Source organism: Phascolarctos cinereus, unplaced genomic scaffold, assembly GCF_003287225.1.
Source record: "Phascolarctos cinereus isolate Bilbo 61053 unplaced genomic scaffold, phaCin_HiC Scaffold_5;HRSCAF=322, whole genome shotgun sequence".
Taxonomy (NCBI): Eukaryota; Metazoa; Chordata; class Mammalia; order Diprotodontia; family Phascolarctidae; genus Phascolarctos; species Phascolarctos cinereus.
This window is the reverse complement of record NW_027555958.1, coordinates 16,136,194-16,151,854: the sequence shown is the minus strand read 5'-3', so window position 1 is coordinate 16,151,854 and position 15,661 is coordinate 16,136,194. Positions and strand designations below refer to the sequence as shown.

The 15,661-nt window shown below is 51.8% G+C and overlaps 1 protein-coding gene across 2 annotated transcripts in view; it reads left to right on the top strand.

Annotated features, from left to right (window-relative positions):
- The window catches only part of COL26A1 (collagen type XXVI alpha 1 chain), a 267,961-nt gene that overhangs the window by 238,949 nt on the left and 13,351 nt on the right, over positions 1–15,661 (top strand). For both annotated transcript variants that reach the window (XM_021005767.2, XM_021005766.2), the window contains exons 5-9: positions 7,140–7,287; positions 9,153–9,269; positions 10,484–10,636; positions 11,997–12,080; positions 13,556–13,617. In XM_021005767.2, the coding sequence (XP_020861426.1) occupies positions 7,140–7,287; positions 9,153–9,269; positions 10,484–10,636; positions 11,997–12,080; positions 13,556–13,617 (564 nt within the window). The remainder of the gene's footprint in view (positions 1–7,139; positions 7,288–9,152; positions 9,270–10,483; positions 10,637–11,996; positions 12,081–13,555; positions 13,618–15,661) is intronic.

The window sequence follows — 15,661 nt, the reverse complement described above, 5'->3', positions numbered from 1 at the left end:
AGCTAATGGCAGCTCCACGATAGGCCCCGTGATGGTGGACCTGATCTGGGTTCATGGGGCTTTCCGATGCCACGTGTGAGCTCATGACCCGCAGGAGGGGATAAGGTCTGTTTTCTCAAATTACTTGACAATTAGGGGGGACCCAAAGGGCAAGGGCCCAGGCCTGGGCTGTTTCTAATTTGTTTCAGTGACCAGTCCTTGGGAGCCAAAGTAAGCTCGCTCCATTTGCTTCGGTGCCCAGTTGGAAGGCCCATTGCTCGGAAGGTATGCCAGGGCTTTGAGCACCTGACCAATGCTTCTGGGATGAGGTGGGACCAGCAACACCCAGCAACCTCATGGTGAGAGAGATCAACTGCCCCCTTGACCCAGACGCGGGGGAGACATCCTATCCGCTTCCTTCTGAGAAGTAAGCCAAGCTCTGGCCACGGAACAGAAGATCTTCTTCTTGCTAGACTTGTAGGGAAAAGGAAAATGACAATGTGCACTAGGTCTGTGGGCATGCGAGTCCAGAGGCCTGGGTGCTGGGGCTACTTCTCCCTGGTCCAGTGGCACACCCTCTTCATTTACATGCCACCAGCCACAGAGGGTCCTTGTGAAGAGGGGCACTCTGGCCCCAGAGCAGCCCCAGATCGGGCGCGGTGTTGTGCTTGTAACCCGTCTTAATGATGGGTGCTGCTGAGGTAACCCATTTTTATCTGCTGACATGCTTTGGAAAGACCGAGGTCCTCAAGGACCATTTGTAAGGGAGGTGATCTATGATGTATTCTGGGCTGGTGGATTGCTGGGGTGACTGACAAGCAAATTACATACTGTCTGCATGAATACTGCTCTTTGCTTAGGCCTCGCGCTCTGTAACACATCTCCCTCCCTGCCCCAAATGACCATCGTTATATTATCTGTCACGCCTCCTTCCAAGCCTCATTTTTCAAAAGGAATGCCATTGAAGGCACTTTTCCCTCTGATTACTGACAGGAGCAGCACAGGCAACTAAGAATTGTATTTGTTTGAGAATGCAGTTATTCCACACTCAGAAATGGGACATCACTTCAATTCAACAAACTGCTTACCTGTGCTTACTAAGGGCTTGAGGAGCGGGGGACTGAGTGCAAAGGGGATGCTTTTGCAAGATGAAAAATTGAATAAGATAATGGATGCCTTCCCTCAGAGAACTTAACATTTATTTTTGGGGTTTTTTTTTTTTTAGTGAGGCAGTCAGGGTTAAGTGACTTGCCCAAGGTCACACAGCTAGTACATGTCAAGTGTTTGGTCTGAGGCTGGATTTGAACTCAGGTCCTCCTGACTTCAGGGCCGATGCTCTATCCACTGTGCCACCTAGCTTCCCCGAGAACTTAACATTTAGCAGGAGATCTTGTAAATAAGAATAATTCATGATGTGTATGGAAAAGAAATACCAATAAGCTTCTCTTCTAGTCCTCAGGTGGGAAAGATCATGAGACATCATGAAAGGACGAGCTGGCGTCAGGGCTGGCTCTTGAATGATGAATGGGGTTTCTCCAGGTAGAGATGGTTGGGGGAGGGCATTTCAGACTGAGGGGATGATGTGAGTAAAGTCAGACTGGAGAGTATGGAATTTTTATTGCAGATAGTGAGAAGTCTAACTTGTTTGCTTGGATCACCTGATCTAGTATACCAGCTAACTGCCTTTGGGACTTGCCCTCCAGGATGTCCAATAGAAATCTCAAATTCAACACATCCCAAATGGAACCTGTTAGTTTCTCATTATAGTAAACCTGCTCCTCCACCCTTCCTGTTTCAATTCAGAGTACCTCCATCATCCCAGAGAATCAGATTCATACCCTAGTGACCATTCTTGACTTTTCTTTTCCTCTTATCAATCCTCTCCCTCCCCTCACCCCATCCAGTGACACGCTAGATCTGGTCACTTCTACCTCCATATATCTGGGTTATGGTGTACTGAAGCATTGTTGATTTTTCTCACCTTCCTTCTGAGCACAGAGGTTTTTGCAACAATTTTTTTTTTATGGAAGCCAGAGGAGTTGATTTTGATTGAAGGTGCAAAAGATGGCATACTTCTCTAACATGGGCAAAATTAAGCTGGAAGGGAGTTAGCAAATTATATAGAATTTGCGTCATAGTAGATTTTTACAGGCTGGAACAGAGGGACACATTCAAAACAGTGGCATTTAATAGGAAAACGGCTTTTCATGCCACTGAGTTAAAATAAAATTCACTCCATGTGTGTAGGATAGAGTGACCTGGACAACTATATGTGAAGGGGACTATGGGGTCTTAGTGGCCTTGAAGTATAATTTGAGTCAGCAGTACAACACGGTGGCCCCAGAGCTCATGTGATCACACACATTCAGTCCTTTAGTATTCTGTGATTTTTAACACAATGGTGGCTTAGCTTCTACGTCCTCTCTGTGCCTTAGTAGGGGCTCTCCATGAGTTGCTATTGCCAAAGAAAACTCCATTCCTTCCCCCCACCCCAAAAAAACCCCAAAACATCATCTTCAACTTTGATGGACGTCTCTGAATTTGGGTCAACTGGTCCTTGGACAACAAACACCGGTTTCTTTCCTGGAAACCTTTCCAGATTTGTAGGACTTCTCCATAGCCTTGGAGAACCCCTTCAGTCACCTCCATGACATGACAAGACCCAGTAGTTCTTTAGTAGAGAAAAGCTACCTTATACTGATTTAATAGATTGGTAATGGCCCAGAAAGGAAAGAGGAGAACCCTACTGTATACTGGGTCTCAGTCTCTTCATCTATGCATCAAGGGTCAAATTAAGCAGCCTTTCTGAGGAAGTTCCTTCCAGCTCTAGACCTGAGGGCTGCCACCATTTGGGAAAGATCTTGACTAGCAGGTGCCTGTCTAGGGAGGCTGACCAAGACGCCATGAGCAGAAGGAACTCGATGGAAGTGGTAGTGAAGTGGATTTGGGTTCAACTGAAGGACGAGCTTTCTAAGCGGGAGCTGTCCGGAAGCAGTGTGGGCAGCCTGTGGATGGGGGAGCTCTTTAAACAGAGGTGCTCTTTGTACCTCTGTATACCTGTTATTTACAGGCTGTCTCCCTACTGGGACGTGAGCTCCCAGAGGGCAGGGGCCTTGTTGTTGTCTTTATGTGGATCCCCAGCACTTAGGACGGTGCCTGGTCCAGTGTTAGCACTTGGAAAGTACCATCCAGCTCACTGAATGATGGCTCCTGCCAAGGGAGGCTGTCGGCGCTGGACGAGGTCACCAGCGCCATGAATTGTGGGAAACTCCCTTTTCGAGTCTCCCACTGACCCACGACTCAGAAGACAGAGCATGGCCCATGCTGGGAGGCTCCCAGACGCGTTTCCCGTCATCACATGCACAGGTGTCCCAGCTCTGCTCCTTGCTGCCAAGATTGGCGAGCTGTGCTGTGAACCAAAGGTGGAAACCTTGCAGATCCCAGTGAGTTAGGTAGCGCCAAGTACACAGAAAGAGCTTACTAAATGCTTGATGATTGACCGGCTTGGCTCTGCCATAACCTGAGAAACCTTGGGGAAGACACCAAGATGTCCGTGCAGGCCTCACTGTTGGGCCGTCTAATGTGTGAAACAGTTCCGATCCCTCCCTCCCTCTGAGAAAGCACAGGAGATCAAAGGGCACGGGGCTATGGCGGTATCACAGAACAATGGGATGTCTCGGGGTATGAGACAAGAAAGCTGATCATTAAATTTTCAGTGTGCCCGTTTGTACCTCACCCCAGAAGTCTGCAGACATTTCATATCAGGACTTGATGTATTCTTGTGCTGATTTTCTTAAACTTAAGAAAGTGATGAAGAAAATATGAATAATGAAGGTTTAACTTAAATGTATGTCAAGTGTATCTATTTTTTTCCTGGAGAGCCGGTTGTTAAACGTCTACCGGTACACCCCTGCTCAGATTCATCCCCAGAGAAAAATTCACACTCTAGTATGGCAGTGCTGTGCCCTGTGACCCTGGGGCTGCTGTTCTCAGAATCCAGCCCCTTCGGGAATGAGAAAATGTTGGCTGGGCCTTGGGGCTGACCAGGAGGCATTCAGGCAGCTTGAACCTCTTAGAAGCAGGGGAGGGGAGAAGGGAGCTTTTTTTTGTTGTTTGGAATGTTTGGAATGGACTGTCTAGACACCTGACTTAGGCCAAGTCTTCAGGGGGTCTGTTAAAGGGGCCCTCCCCCCAAGGATTTGCTTATTGGCAGGCAAAGGCTTCTCCTGCTCTGAGGCCAGAAGGGAAATACCAACCTGCCCATTCAGCATGCACACCCCTTAACTGAGTGGTGGGCAAGGCGTGGGGAACTGTGGGAGCTTTCTGTTGTCTGGGAGCAGCTGGCTGGAAACCATCCCTCACACACATTTCCCTTCAGCAGGAAACTCCCTAGACTCCAGTGTCTTAGAGACTAAAACTTCCCCTGGTTGTTTTCTAAATCACTTTGCTGATCTAGCAACTTTCTTCTGCTCAGAAGACATTCCAAGGGTCTTAGTCAGCTGGGGAGGAGGGACCTGAATTTTGTGGTGATGAGGGGAGGATGAGATAGAGCCTGGGTGGTTTTCTTTACAGTTTTCTGGCAGCAGTCAAGGGGAGGAGAATGGGACTTGGAATTGGGAGCCTCGGTACAGAATTATGCCCCACTTACCTTCCCCATGCCTCAGTTTCCTCCTCTGTAAAAAGGGGGGTGGGTGGGACTGACCAGATGACCTCTGAGATGCCTGCATGATCATTGAGGGCTGAGACTGGTAGGGGCAGGAGCCTTCTGGAGAAGGGCCCAACCAGCTATGGGAAGGGCACCCTGGACAGATCATGGTTGTAAGGAAGGTGGGCCTCACGTGGGGGGGAAAGGCAGAGGGGTTCTGTTCTTCCTGGAGGGTGGAGGTGCGGAGGGTGCTGGAATGTAGGAAGTGATGTCCTAAAGTGCAGAAAGTGTCCCAGCAGCCCCTCCTGCTCAGTCAATGAAGGAGGCTTCTCACTTGGTGCTGTTGGAGGCAGGTAGATGGGAGCTGTGGTTCCAGTCTGGCCGCCGCCTGGACGCCTGAGCTCAGGCCAGTAAGTTATCGAGCTATTCTGAGCTTTGGGGTTCTCCTTTGTAAAAAGAAAGGGCGGAGAAGGGCTCAGACAACTGACACGAGCTGTATTGGACCGAGTGTTGACAGAGGAGACCAGTTCTAGACGTGATCTAGTCGTGAGGACCCATTTCTGAGGTATCTGAAGGGTAGAGGTTACTAAGGGCAAGGAGAAAAGCGAATACCTTACTGATGCCAAAAAGAGTACCAGAAGCCATTAAAGATGACCTGCCGTGAGAATAGCACCCACCTAGGAAATCCCTGACTGAGGTCTGGTGGGGAGCAGGATGACTTTGACATTTTTACTGGGATTGACTGAAAGATAGAGAAGTACGGGATCCCACTGCCCTATGTTTGTTAATTTAGCACCGGGCCTGCTGTTTTCCAACAAGGTGGGTCTCCCCTCAACGTCCAATTCTGCACAACCCTTTGGAAGGCAGAAATGGGCTTTTCCAAGGGCCTTTCTGCATCAATAATTATTCATCACAATCCCAGAGAAAATCCTGGCAAGTCCAAGTAGACTCAGAGCTCCCGGGGACCCTTGAGACTGCTGATGCAGCCCCCCTGTCAGCCCCTCGTCCTGGAGTGCCTGGAGGTGTCGGTGGTGAGGCCTTGCCGAGGTTTGCCATGGGATGACAAGGTGTCATCTCCTTCCAGTCAAGTAACTAGCCCGACTTGGCTATTCCTCTCCTGCCGGAGGAGGAGGCCCCTAGGAGGAGGCCTGCTGCCTGGGTCCTTGTCTGGGAGGCCGTGCAAAGGTGGCTGGTACTTGGGCCACCTAGTTATCCCCTTTGCTTAGTTAGAACGGGGCCTGGCACAGTCAGGTGCTTAATAAACGCTTGTTGATTAACTAAAAATAAGGTGTGAAGCCATTTTCTAAAAAACCGTGGGGTGCAGTGTGCTTCTCTTTGCTCTAATGGGATATGACCAAGTACCTGCTTGTGAGCTCTCCATATTAACTTGTATCTTCATAAGCTCAACTCTGGGAAGGGAAGAAAGGAGGGAAAGAGAAGTAAAACAAGGACAAGGAGAGCTAAGAATGATAGTGACAACAGTAAGCCGGCTCCTAATTGGAACGAGCCGTCCCGGGGCCCAAGCTCCAAGCCTCTGGCCGAGCTGGTCATCCAGTAGGCAGCTAGTGACATCTACTGGCCTGGGCTCTGCCTCACAAAGCCAGCTGTGTCCTGCGGGGGCTGCACTTGCCGTCTGCTCTGCTTTCATCATTTTCCAGCGATGCAGAATCATGGTGACTTTACTGGACAAACGGTTTTAACTTCAAAGAGGAGGGAAAATAATCACGATCCAGCCAGTTCAAGGTGGGCCCAGCTGTCTGGCTCTCTGTACCTTCCCAAGTAGGGAGAGGTAGGGTTTTCCTGCTACAAATGAGTGACCTGAGTCCCCTGGACACATGTTCTCCCTTCCATGCTGGACCAGGGAGCCTGCCTGCCCTTCGGGTCCCCGGAGCCTTTGCTGCGCCCTCCCACGAAAGGTCCACTGGAATCCTTGTTTTCCAGCGTGTCAACAGAGGCTCCTACATGACCCAGAGTCCTCCTGGAAAAGGATGTTAAGACAGGGCCAAATGGGTACCTGGTGGGCAGGGGCTGAAAGAGAGGACACGAAGAAAGCTTCGGGCGGCTTATTTTCACAGTTGACTTTCACACTTTCTGGCCACAGACACCACGCCTCACCCTGCTAATCCAAAGAAGCGATTAGATCCAGACGTCTCCGTATCTGCTGTGTGAGAGGCCCTTTGGTTCCAATGAGTGAAACAACTGTGATTGTGTGTTGTTGTTATTAATAGAACATTCCTACTTTGTCTACACACGCCCCATTTCAGTTTCAGAATCCTGGATAATGGAGTGTGAGAGTGTTCTCTGTGGAAACCACAGAGTCCTGGGCAGGCTTACCTTTCTGAGGTGGGAGGAGCTCAGGTGTAGACCTAAAAGGGACCCGAGAACTGCTCCGGCCTAGGGTCAGGGGTGCTTGCCCAAGGTCTGAACCCAGGATCTCTGGCCCTTTCCATGATGACCGCTGTGGTTTGGGGTTCGATTCCTCGCCTGACAGGTTTTCTCGTAATGTCTCTTGTAGATTCTTCTTCTGGAAGCCGCTGGGAGTGTGGCGACTTCAGAAAATGACATTACCAAGACAGCCCCGACCTGGAATAAGGATTTCTTACCGGATGCCATCCCACTGTCTAATCCTGGGACTATGAGGAGGAACCCTTCAGGACCAGTCGGTGAGTGTGTCTTCAGGGTCCTGGAGGAGACGGTGCTGTAGCCCTGACAACTCAGAAGCTACAGCGCCCGAGGGGCCCTTAGAGACCCTCTAGAGTCCACTCCCCTCACTCTTCTGCCTGCTGGCCAGCTGGCATGGATCCTCCCCACAATATCTTTCCTTATATCTAAGATAGGACCTTGAGAGGGGTGAGTAGAATCCAAGGTGGGGTCTTGGGAAAGGCTCAATACAAGAGGAATGGGATGGGGACCTGACAACTCACCAAGACCTTAGACTCATGGAGTTGTGCTCAAAAGGCGGAATCCAGAAATGGGGCAGACCAGGAAGAAAGAGAGAAAAGCTGAGTCCCTGACTCTAATCCCCTGAGCAGGATGGGCAGGAGCAGGGCACCACAGATCAGGACTCCTGCTGCCTTTCCCTGGGGATGTCTCTGGAAATTCTCCGGGAGTGGGTATTCCACCCAGGACACAGATGACGAGCCCTCCACGCCTTCACCGGGCATAGGGCTTGGAGCTAAACAGGCAGTAGAAACCTTGGAAATCATCTGCTCCAAACTCCTCGTTTTACAGCTCAGTAAACAATGGAGTAAACTAAAGAGGATGTCAGCAAGCATTTATTAAGTGTTTACTATGTACCAGACGCTGTTAAACACCGGAGAGGCACAAATGTTCTCTGCTCTCCGGGGAGGCCTCAGCCTGGTGGGGAGGGAGCAGCAAAATGGCCTCTTCTTCTCCTTAGTAAAAAGAGGGGCGGGGAAGGAGTCTAGAACTGGCCGGAGGAGCAGAGGAGACGATCTGTTCTTGTTGGCCACGTCACTGGTGCCCCAACCTTGACCAGCAACGTCAAGAAGTCTTGGAGAAAACTGCCCTCTGCCCCGCTTTGGTTCCTGGCGGCCACTGCCCCCACCCACCCACCCTCAGCCAGGTTTCCCTCCTACAGTCACCTGACAACAGGAGTCTCCGGACAACCTGTGTGGAAGATGACCATCAGGCCCTGAGAGGCGGGGAGGGGGCGGGGTGGAGTAAACTGGGACTCAGAGACGCTGAGTTCAAGTCGTGGCTCCTCCCTCCCGGGTTGTGAGGAGTGAATGAGATAGTAATTGTGAAGTGTGTGGCACAGTGCTTGGCACACAGTAGGTGCTTAGTAAGTGTTAGCTGTTACAGAGTTGTTGTTCTTGTGAGGAAAGGCCTCTAACCCTTAACATGCTCTGGACGTGGAGACCCCTGCCCCGAAGCAATTCACAGTCTGCTCCTCTAGCTGCAGGTTTCCCCAGGATTCTACCAGTGGCTCATTTTTTCTTGTTCTTGTTTTTGTTTTTCCAATGCAATTGGGGTTAAGTGACTTGCCCAGGGTCACACAGCTAGTAAGTGTCAAATGTTTGGTCTGAGACCTGGATTTGAACTCAGGTCCTCCTGACTCTGGTGCCCTATCTACTGTGCCGCCCAGCTGTCCCAGCAGCTCACTTATTCTAAGCAAAATTCAGCACAGCAAAAAAATGGGGGAAAAAATTTCATGCCAGTTATTGGTGTAAGAATTTGCCTCGTGCCTTCTGAGTTACCTCAATGGTTGCTTAGCATTTGCCATTAAATCTTGAAGCCTTGATAACCCCAAGATGTTTTCTCAAAGGACCTGGATTCCATCCCACTGCCAACCTTGGGCAAGACTTTTGACCTTCCCAAGGCTCGGTTTCCTCATCTGTAAAATGAGGAGATTGGCCTAGATGCCCTGACTCCCTTCCAGCCTCAGGTCTCTGATCCAATGATCTTGTCACTTGGAATCTCTATGACCTCACTGGGAAATAAATGAAGCAGTCTTCTGGGGGTGAACCAGCTGTAGGTGCCCTCATCGTTGGCCTTCTTTCTGCAGGATTTGCCGGACCAATGGGACCTCCAGGACCCGTGGGCCCCACAGGGCTCCCAGGGCCACCTGGACCAGCAGGAGAAAGGGGCCAGATGGGGGAGATGGGCCCCAGGGGGCCACCTGGTAAGTCTCTGGAGGGCAGATTTTCCTTCCTGCCCATCCTTCACATGCTGGGCTTCCATCCATCATGGGAGGTGGGAATCAGGCCCTCTCCTGCTGGCCTCATCCAGCATCCGGTGGCCAGGAGAACCCCACCCTCACCCCAGTGGCCCGTTCAGATTCATTATGAGCTGTAGCATTGGAGTTGGCTGGCTCCTGCCGCCGACAGCCCGGGAGCCCCTGGTTTTTCACTCTGCCCCTCATTTCCTGCCAGCCTGGTCAGGTGTCTGTCCTCTGTACCTCGGTTTACTCGTCTGAATGGGGCAGGCAGGTGGAGAAAGGCCTGAGCCTGTACTAGCCCTGCCAGTGGGGCCCTCATTCCCTGCCAACCCCAGACTTTTTCCAGGAGCAGGCTGTGATGTGCCTCCCCACTCCCAGGGGGCCTATCTCCTTGGCGGCTTGGGACTCCCAAAGAGGCAAGATGAGGCCCTGCTGGGGCTTCACCAGCCTGCTGCCGTCTCCCCAGCTGCTCCTGAGGCCAGTGCCTTCCCTGGCTGAGGCCAGAGATCCTCTGGCTGGGGAGACCCCTCCTAGGGCTGGTGGCCAGGTTCTTCTCCCAGCTCTCAGGAGAGGCATTTTCCATCCATGGGTCTCCTTTACCTCTTCTGGGAAGTCAGGATAACATTCCCCATGACCCTTCCCTCCCAGGGATGTTACAAAAGGGTTGAGTGAGAGCCAAAAAGCATCTGCACAAAATGTGGGATGTCAGTGCTAGAAGGGACCTTCGAAAGGACCAAGGCTAGCCCCTTCATTTTAAAAATGAGAAACTGAGGCCCAGAGGATGGAAATGGCGACTAGAGGGTCTGGCACCTGTCTGGGGCAGGACCAGAACGTAGAGCCCAGTCCTCCGCCTTCCGAGGACGCGGCTTGTCCCCAGGGCCCAAGGGGCTCCCCTGCTTCTCCCCTGCCTTTCCTGTTCAGTGTGGTCATGATTACTCCCCGAAGGAAAAAGAGGACCTAGCTGTTAAGAAGATGTTCCATTATTGCTACAAAATGCTAACATACGGCATCAAGAAACAGGACAAGAAGTCAACTTGTCCATGCCCCTGCCACCAGGCTTCAACCTTAAACCTTGTCCTTACACTGCTGCAGAAATCTAAAGCTCTTTGCTGCCCCACCCCCAGCTTTCATGCCTGCGTGGACAACTCAGGATTCTTGCCTTTTTCTCTGAATTTTAGGGCTCCTGGGGCCTCAGGGTCCAAGGGGACTTCCTGGAGAGACTGGGCTCCCTGGGCCTCCTGGGCCTCCAGGCCCTCCTGGCAGCCCTGGTCTTCTGCCTCCACTCCAGCAAGGTGTTTTGTATTCGCTCCAGCCCACGGGAGAGAAAGGAAGTAAGTGTTTGCTGGGCTTCTGTGTGCCTGTGCCAAGGAACTGGGAGGGGGATTCTCTGTGCCGAGGGAAGGCCAAGCTTCGTCCCCCCACCCCCACCCCCTGCTCTCTCTGCGTCTTCTTCTCCTTGGGTGGAAGAGTTGGGTCTGCAGCCAATAGCAGGAGAAAAAGTAAGAAGGTAGAGAACAAAGAGAAGTCACGTGTTTGGGGTCAGCAGAGGTCACTTGGGAGCCGGGGAAGGCCCAGGCAGGGCCTGCTCTTGAAGACATCCATGAGCCTGGCTCTGTCTACCCCTGAGGTGGCCCACGTGGTGCCTCCTTTATCCTTAGATCCTGACCCTGGTGATCATAACCCTAAGCTGGACTGTGGTCTAGCCTTGACCAACCTAGCTGTCATAGCTCAGAAGGAAGAGCTGCAGCCCCTCTCCTAAAAATGACCTTTAGAACCTACTGAAATTCTGTGCATTGTGAGCGGCTCCAGCCCCTGACATGACCACCCCAGTCCCTGAATCATCTCAAACAAGCGAGATCATAGACCGCATTTTACAGAGGAGGAGAAGGGGCCTGTCCAACGGAGTGGGCCTCATGGGCAGGATTTGAACCCAGGCCCTCTGATTCCTATGCCCTTTGCGCTGCAGCTATGTGAGGTGCTCACCATTCTGCTGTGGAGTATAAACAGGAGAGTTTGGGAGGGAGAGAGGGCCCCCAGTCAGGCTCAATGTGAAGGTCCAAAGTGCATGTGGAGGGCTGGGGCCTCCCTGGGGTCACCTGGCTGGGCAGGCTGCACTTCCCTGCCACCTCTCTGGCAAGAGCTTTGTCAGAAGGGCAGCAGGAGCTTCTCTGCTGCCAAGGCGCACTGGGCGGTAGAAGGCCGGCCGCCGTCCTGTTGCACTACCTTGGAGCCCTTGCTTGCCTTCCCTGGACCGGACTCCTCGTGTGTGGGGAGGCAGCCTTGAGGACCCTGAGGCCGCTCTAGAACTAAGGGTCAGTGGCTGAGAAAGGAGCCGGAGCAGCCTGGATGGGCGAGCAGGGAGGCCCGGGTCACTCGAGGCCCTCAGCCACCTGATCAGCTCCTGAGGGCTTGGCCCAGACCTTCCCTCTGCCCTCCCAGGATCGGTTGTACTTGACAGCAGTCGCTTGCCAGGCCTTTGGGGGAAGGGAGTGTGAGTTTCCTCTTCCACCTGTGGCATCATGGCCTTCAGAGGGAGGAAGAGATTGGCAGCTTTTCGTGGGCTGCCTCCCCTGCCTCCGGAATGATGGCAGCCACGCCGTCACACTGTGCCTCCGTCCCTTGGAGAGGCTCCCATGGGAGCCGCTGTGGGTCTCCTGGGGCAGGTGAGGAGCTGTTGTGACTCTCTTACAGATGGCGACTCCCAGGTGTCTTCTACCATCATAGACACCATCATGGCGGGGATCCCTGGGCCTCGGGGCCCCCCTGGCCCACCAGGTAAGCAGAAGGCCAGAGACACACGTGTGATGTCGGTGCTACTCGATTGGGAACCGAGCCAGTCCTTTACCGCCAGCCACGGCCTGATCCCAGAGCCCCAAGCCTAACGTGCATGGGCACCAGGAGGCATCCTGGCACAGTGGAGAGTGCAGCGTCTCTGGAATTGGACCCTGGGTTTAAATCCTGCCTCTGTGTGACCCTGGGCCAGGCTCTTTGGTTCCCTGCGCCTCTGTTTTCTCGTCTTTAAAATGAGGGGGTTAGAACTGATGGCCTCAGTAGAGCTGGGATCCTGTGAGTGCACCATGGCCTGCCTTGTTCCCACACACCAGGCCTGTTGGTCGCTCTCATAGTGGTTCTAGGTCTCACTAGGTCACTGCCCTACACAAAAGGCCGAGTGCCTCTCTATTTGTCAGTCAACAAGCATTTATTAATCACCTATTGTATGCCAGGCACCGTTTTAAGTGCTGAATACACAAAGAAAGGCAAAAAACAGTCCCTGCTCTCTCGGCTCCCAGTTTAACAGGGAGAAGATGTTCAAACAGCTGTGCACAAGCAGGTATAGACAGAGAGGCCAGAGATTAGTGTAGAGGGAAGCACTAAGGAAAGACTGAGAAATGCTTCTTGTGGGACTTTGGCAGAGGTCTGAAGGGAGCCAGGGCAGTTAGGACACAGAGGAGACAGGGCAGAGTGAAGGGCCCTGCTTTCGGGAGGGAGGCTCATATGGCAGGGCCGGGAAGGGAGCAGGGCCACGGGATTGCACAGAGACATGACGGCGTCACAGGGGAGGCAGAGGGTCAGAACTCTGGAAGCTGGGAAGGGGCTAGGTCCTGGAGAAGGGCTTCAGAAGCCCAGCGGAGGGTTTCCTGTTTGATCCTGGAAGGAATGAGAGCCAGTGGGGTTTACTGAGTGGACGGGATGGAGCGACATGGTCAGAGCTGCCCGATAGTGGCTGAATGGAGGAAGGACGAGTCAGAGAGACTCGAGGCAGGCAGGCCGACCCCAGCAGCGACTGCAGGATCCCTCCTGGGCTAGCTCACACAGGTTCAGGTGGACTTCATCTGTTTCCTGGCTCTGGCAGGCTACCTCTGGCTGAGTCAGGAGTCCCAGATTTAAATCCAGGGCTCAGAGACAACGCTGCCCATATGATCCATTTTCTGGATGACTCGTTTATGGATCGATTTTTCATTCTGCTCAGAAAAGGGATCCTTGCAGTCCATTCCAGTACAAGGCCCTTTGCTTCTCTGCGCCTTAGTTTCCTCATCTGTAAAGTGATAGGTTGGACCAAAGGGCACCTGAAGTTCTTCCAGCTCTGGACCCAGGGTCTTGGGATCCTCTATGGATTCCGGGCAGCTGATTCTATCCGGTTTCCTATACCCATGCCTGTGACCGGCCGTAGGGAGTGGCTTGGGCAGGGAGGTTAACAAGGGAACCTGCCTCTTGCATGAAACTGATGCAAGTGATTTCTTTGCCCACAGGACCACCTGGACCCTCTGGACCCAATGGCCCCCCAGGTCCCATGGGAGCTCCAGGCTCCCAGGTAAGAAAAGCCACATCACTGGCCTAGGATGGGGTAGCAAAGAACGGTGGGCCTGGACATGGAGGGAAGCGTGTGTTTAAAAGGAGAAACTGAGTCTCCCTCTCGTCCCCCCTTTCCACTGAGGTCACCTCCAAAGTGGTTGTTGGAGGGTGGGCCAGGCCTCTTCTCTCTGCTCCTGGATCTTGTGGCCTCTCACCTCCATGGGAGGGCAACGTTTAATCTGGATAAATGTGAAGCAATACGTGGTAGCCTTAGAAACAACAGCAGACCTTCTGTCATGACCCAGGAGCCTCGACTTGACCTAAAATACTTACGTGGAGCAGAGTATCGAGATTAAGTCTGAAATCTTGCCTCTGCCGCTTACTTCCTGTGTGACCTTGAGCAAGTCTGGGCCTCAGTTTTCTCATCTACAAAATGATGGGATTAGACTGGGGTGCCTCTCGGGTCCCTTCCAGCTCAGACCTGTGAGCTACAAGTCTCCAAGCACCATTATGGTTGCCAGCCGACATGCATAAACATCCCGGGGGAGCTGTGTCTCACGCAGTGCCGCGGCAGAAACACTCTTCTCTCAGGTATCCCGTGGAGCTGGCAGATGCTGCAGGCTTACTCTCCCATCTGCCGAGATTCCTGGTTGCATATTTGCAGTACAATCATCAAGTCCCTGTACTGAGGGATGTCACTGACGCTTTCCTTGACACAGCCCATCTCCTCCACAGGAAGGCTGTCTCCAAGCCCAGATCCAGCCCCAAAAGCTCTTCCCCCACAAAGAAGCTTCTCTGAATGAGCAATTGGTCCCAGCTGCTGGTCTCCGTCCTCTCTCTGCAGCCCTCAGTGACTGCCCTTCTTTGTAGGAGGGAGTTTGGCCAGACAAACCCCACTGTCCTGCAGCTTAATGTGGTACCTCTCCCTGTGTGTGTCTGAATTGGAACAGAACATACCTGGAGAGCCATGTGCTGACCCAAAAGACTGAATTCCCACCATCAGGGAACGGTGGGAACTTCAACTGTGGCTGGCAGAGTGGAGTGACCACCTATCATGGATGGCAGCTGTCTGCAGCTGAAGCTTGGGTCGGTGCATCACGGAGAAGGGAATTGGCCTCATGCTCCAGGACTTGGGAAGCTGCCCACACCTTCATGGCATGGAATTAATCAGTTAGCATGCAGCCTCCTTGAATAAGCTCAGACATGGCTGGACATTTGCTTTCTTTTTTTTATTTACAAATGTTTTATTTCTTTCCAATTATATGTGAAAACAACTTTTAACAGTTTTTTTTTAATTTTGACTTCCAAATTCTCTCCTTCCTCCTTCCTCTCCTCCCTCAATGAGAAGGGAAACAATCTGATATATGTTATACATGTTCAGTCATGCAAAACATATTTCCATATTAGCCGTGTTGTGAAAGAAAACACAGACCAAAAAGAAAGTTAAAAAAGTGCTTCACTCTGCACTCAGACTGCATCAGTTCGTTAGAGGCAGATACCATTTCATCATAAGTCCTTCAGAATCGTCTTGGATCATTGAATTGCTGAGAACAGCGAAGTCATTCACAGTTGATCATTGGACAAAATTGTGTTACTGTATACAGTGCTCTCCTGGTTCTGCTCACTTCACTTTGCATCAGTTCATATAAGTCTTTCCAGGATTTTGTGAAAGTGTCCTCCTCGTCATTTTTTATAGCACAATAATATTCCATCCTAATCGTATGCCACAATTTGTTCAGCCATTCCCCAGCTCAGATCCTTTAACGCAGAAGCGGTTAAATTATGTGTCATCCTGGCTCTGGCTCCTTGATATTTGAATCGTTTCTTTCTGGCTGCTTGCAGTATTTTCTCCTTGATCTGGGAGCTCTGGAATTTGGCTGTACTATTCCTGGCAGTTTTTCTTTTGGGATCTCTTTCAGGAGGTGATTGGTGGAGTCTCAATTTCTATTTTACCTTCTGGTTCTAGGATGTCAGGGCAGCTTTCCTTGATAGTTTCTTAAAATACGATGTCTAGGCTCTTTTTTTTTTGATCAAGGCTTTTAGGTAGTCCTATAGTTCTTAAG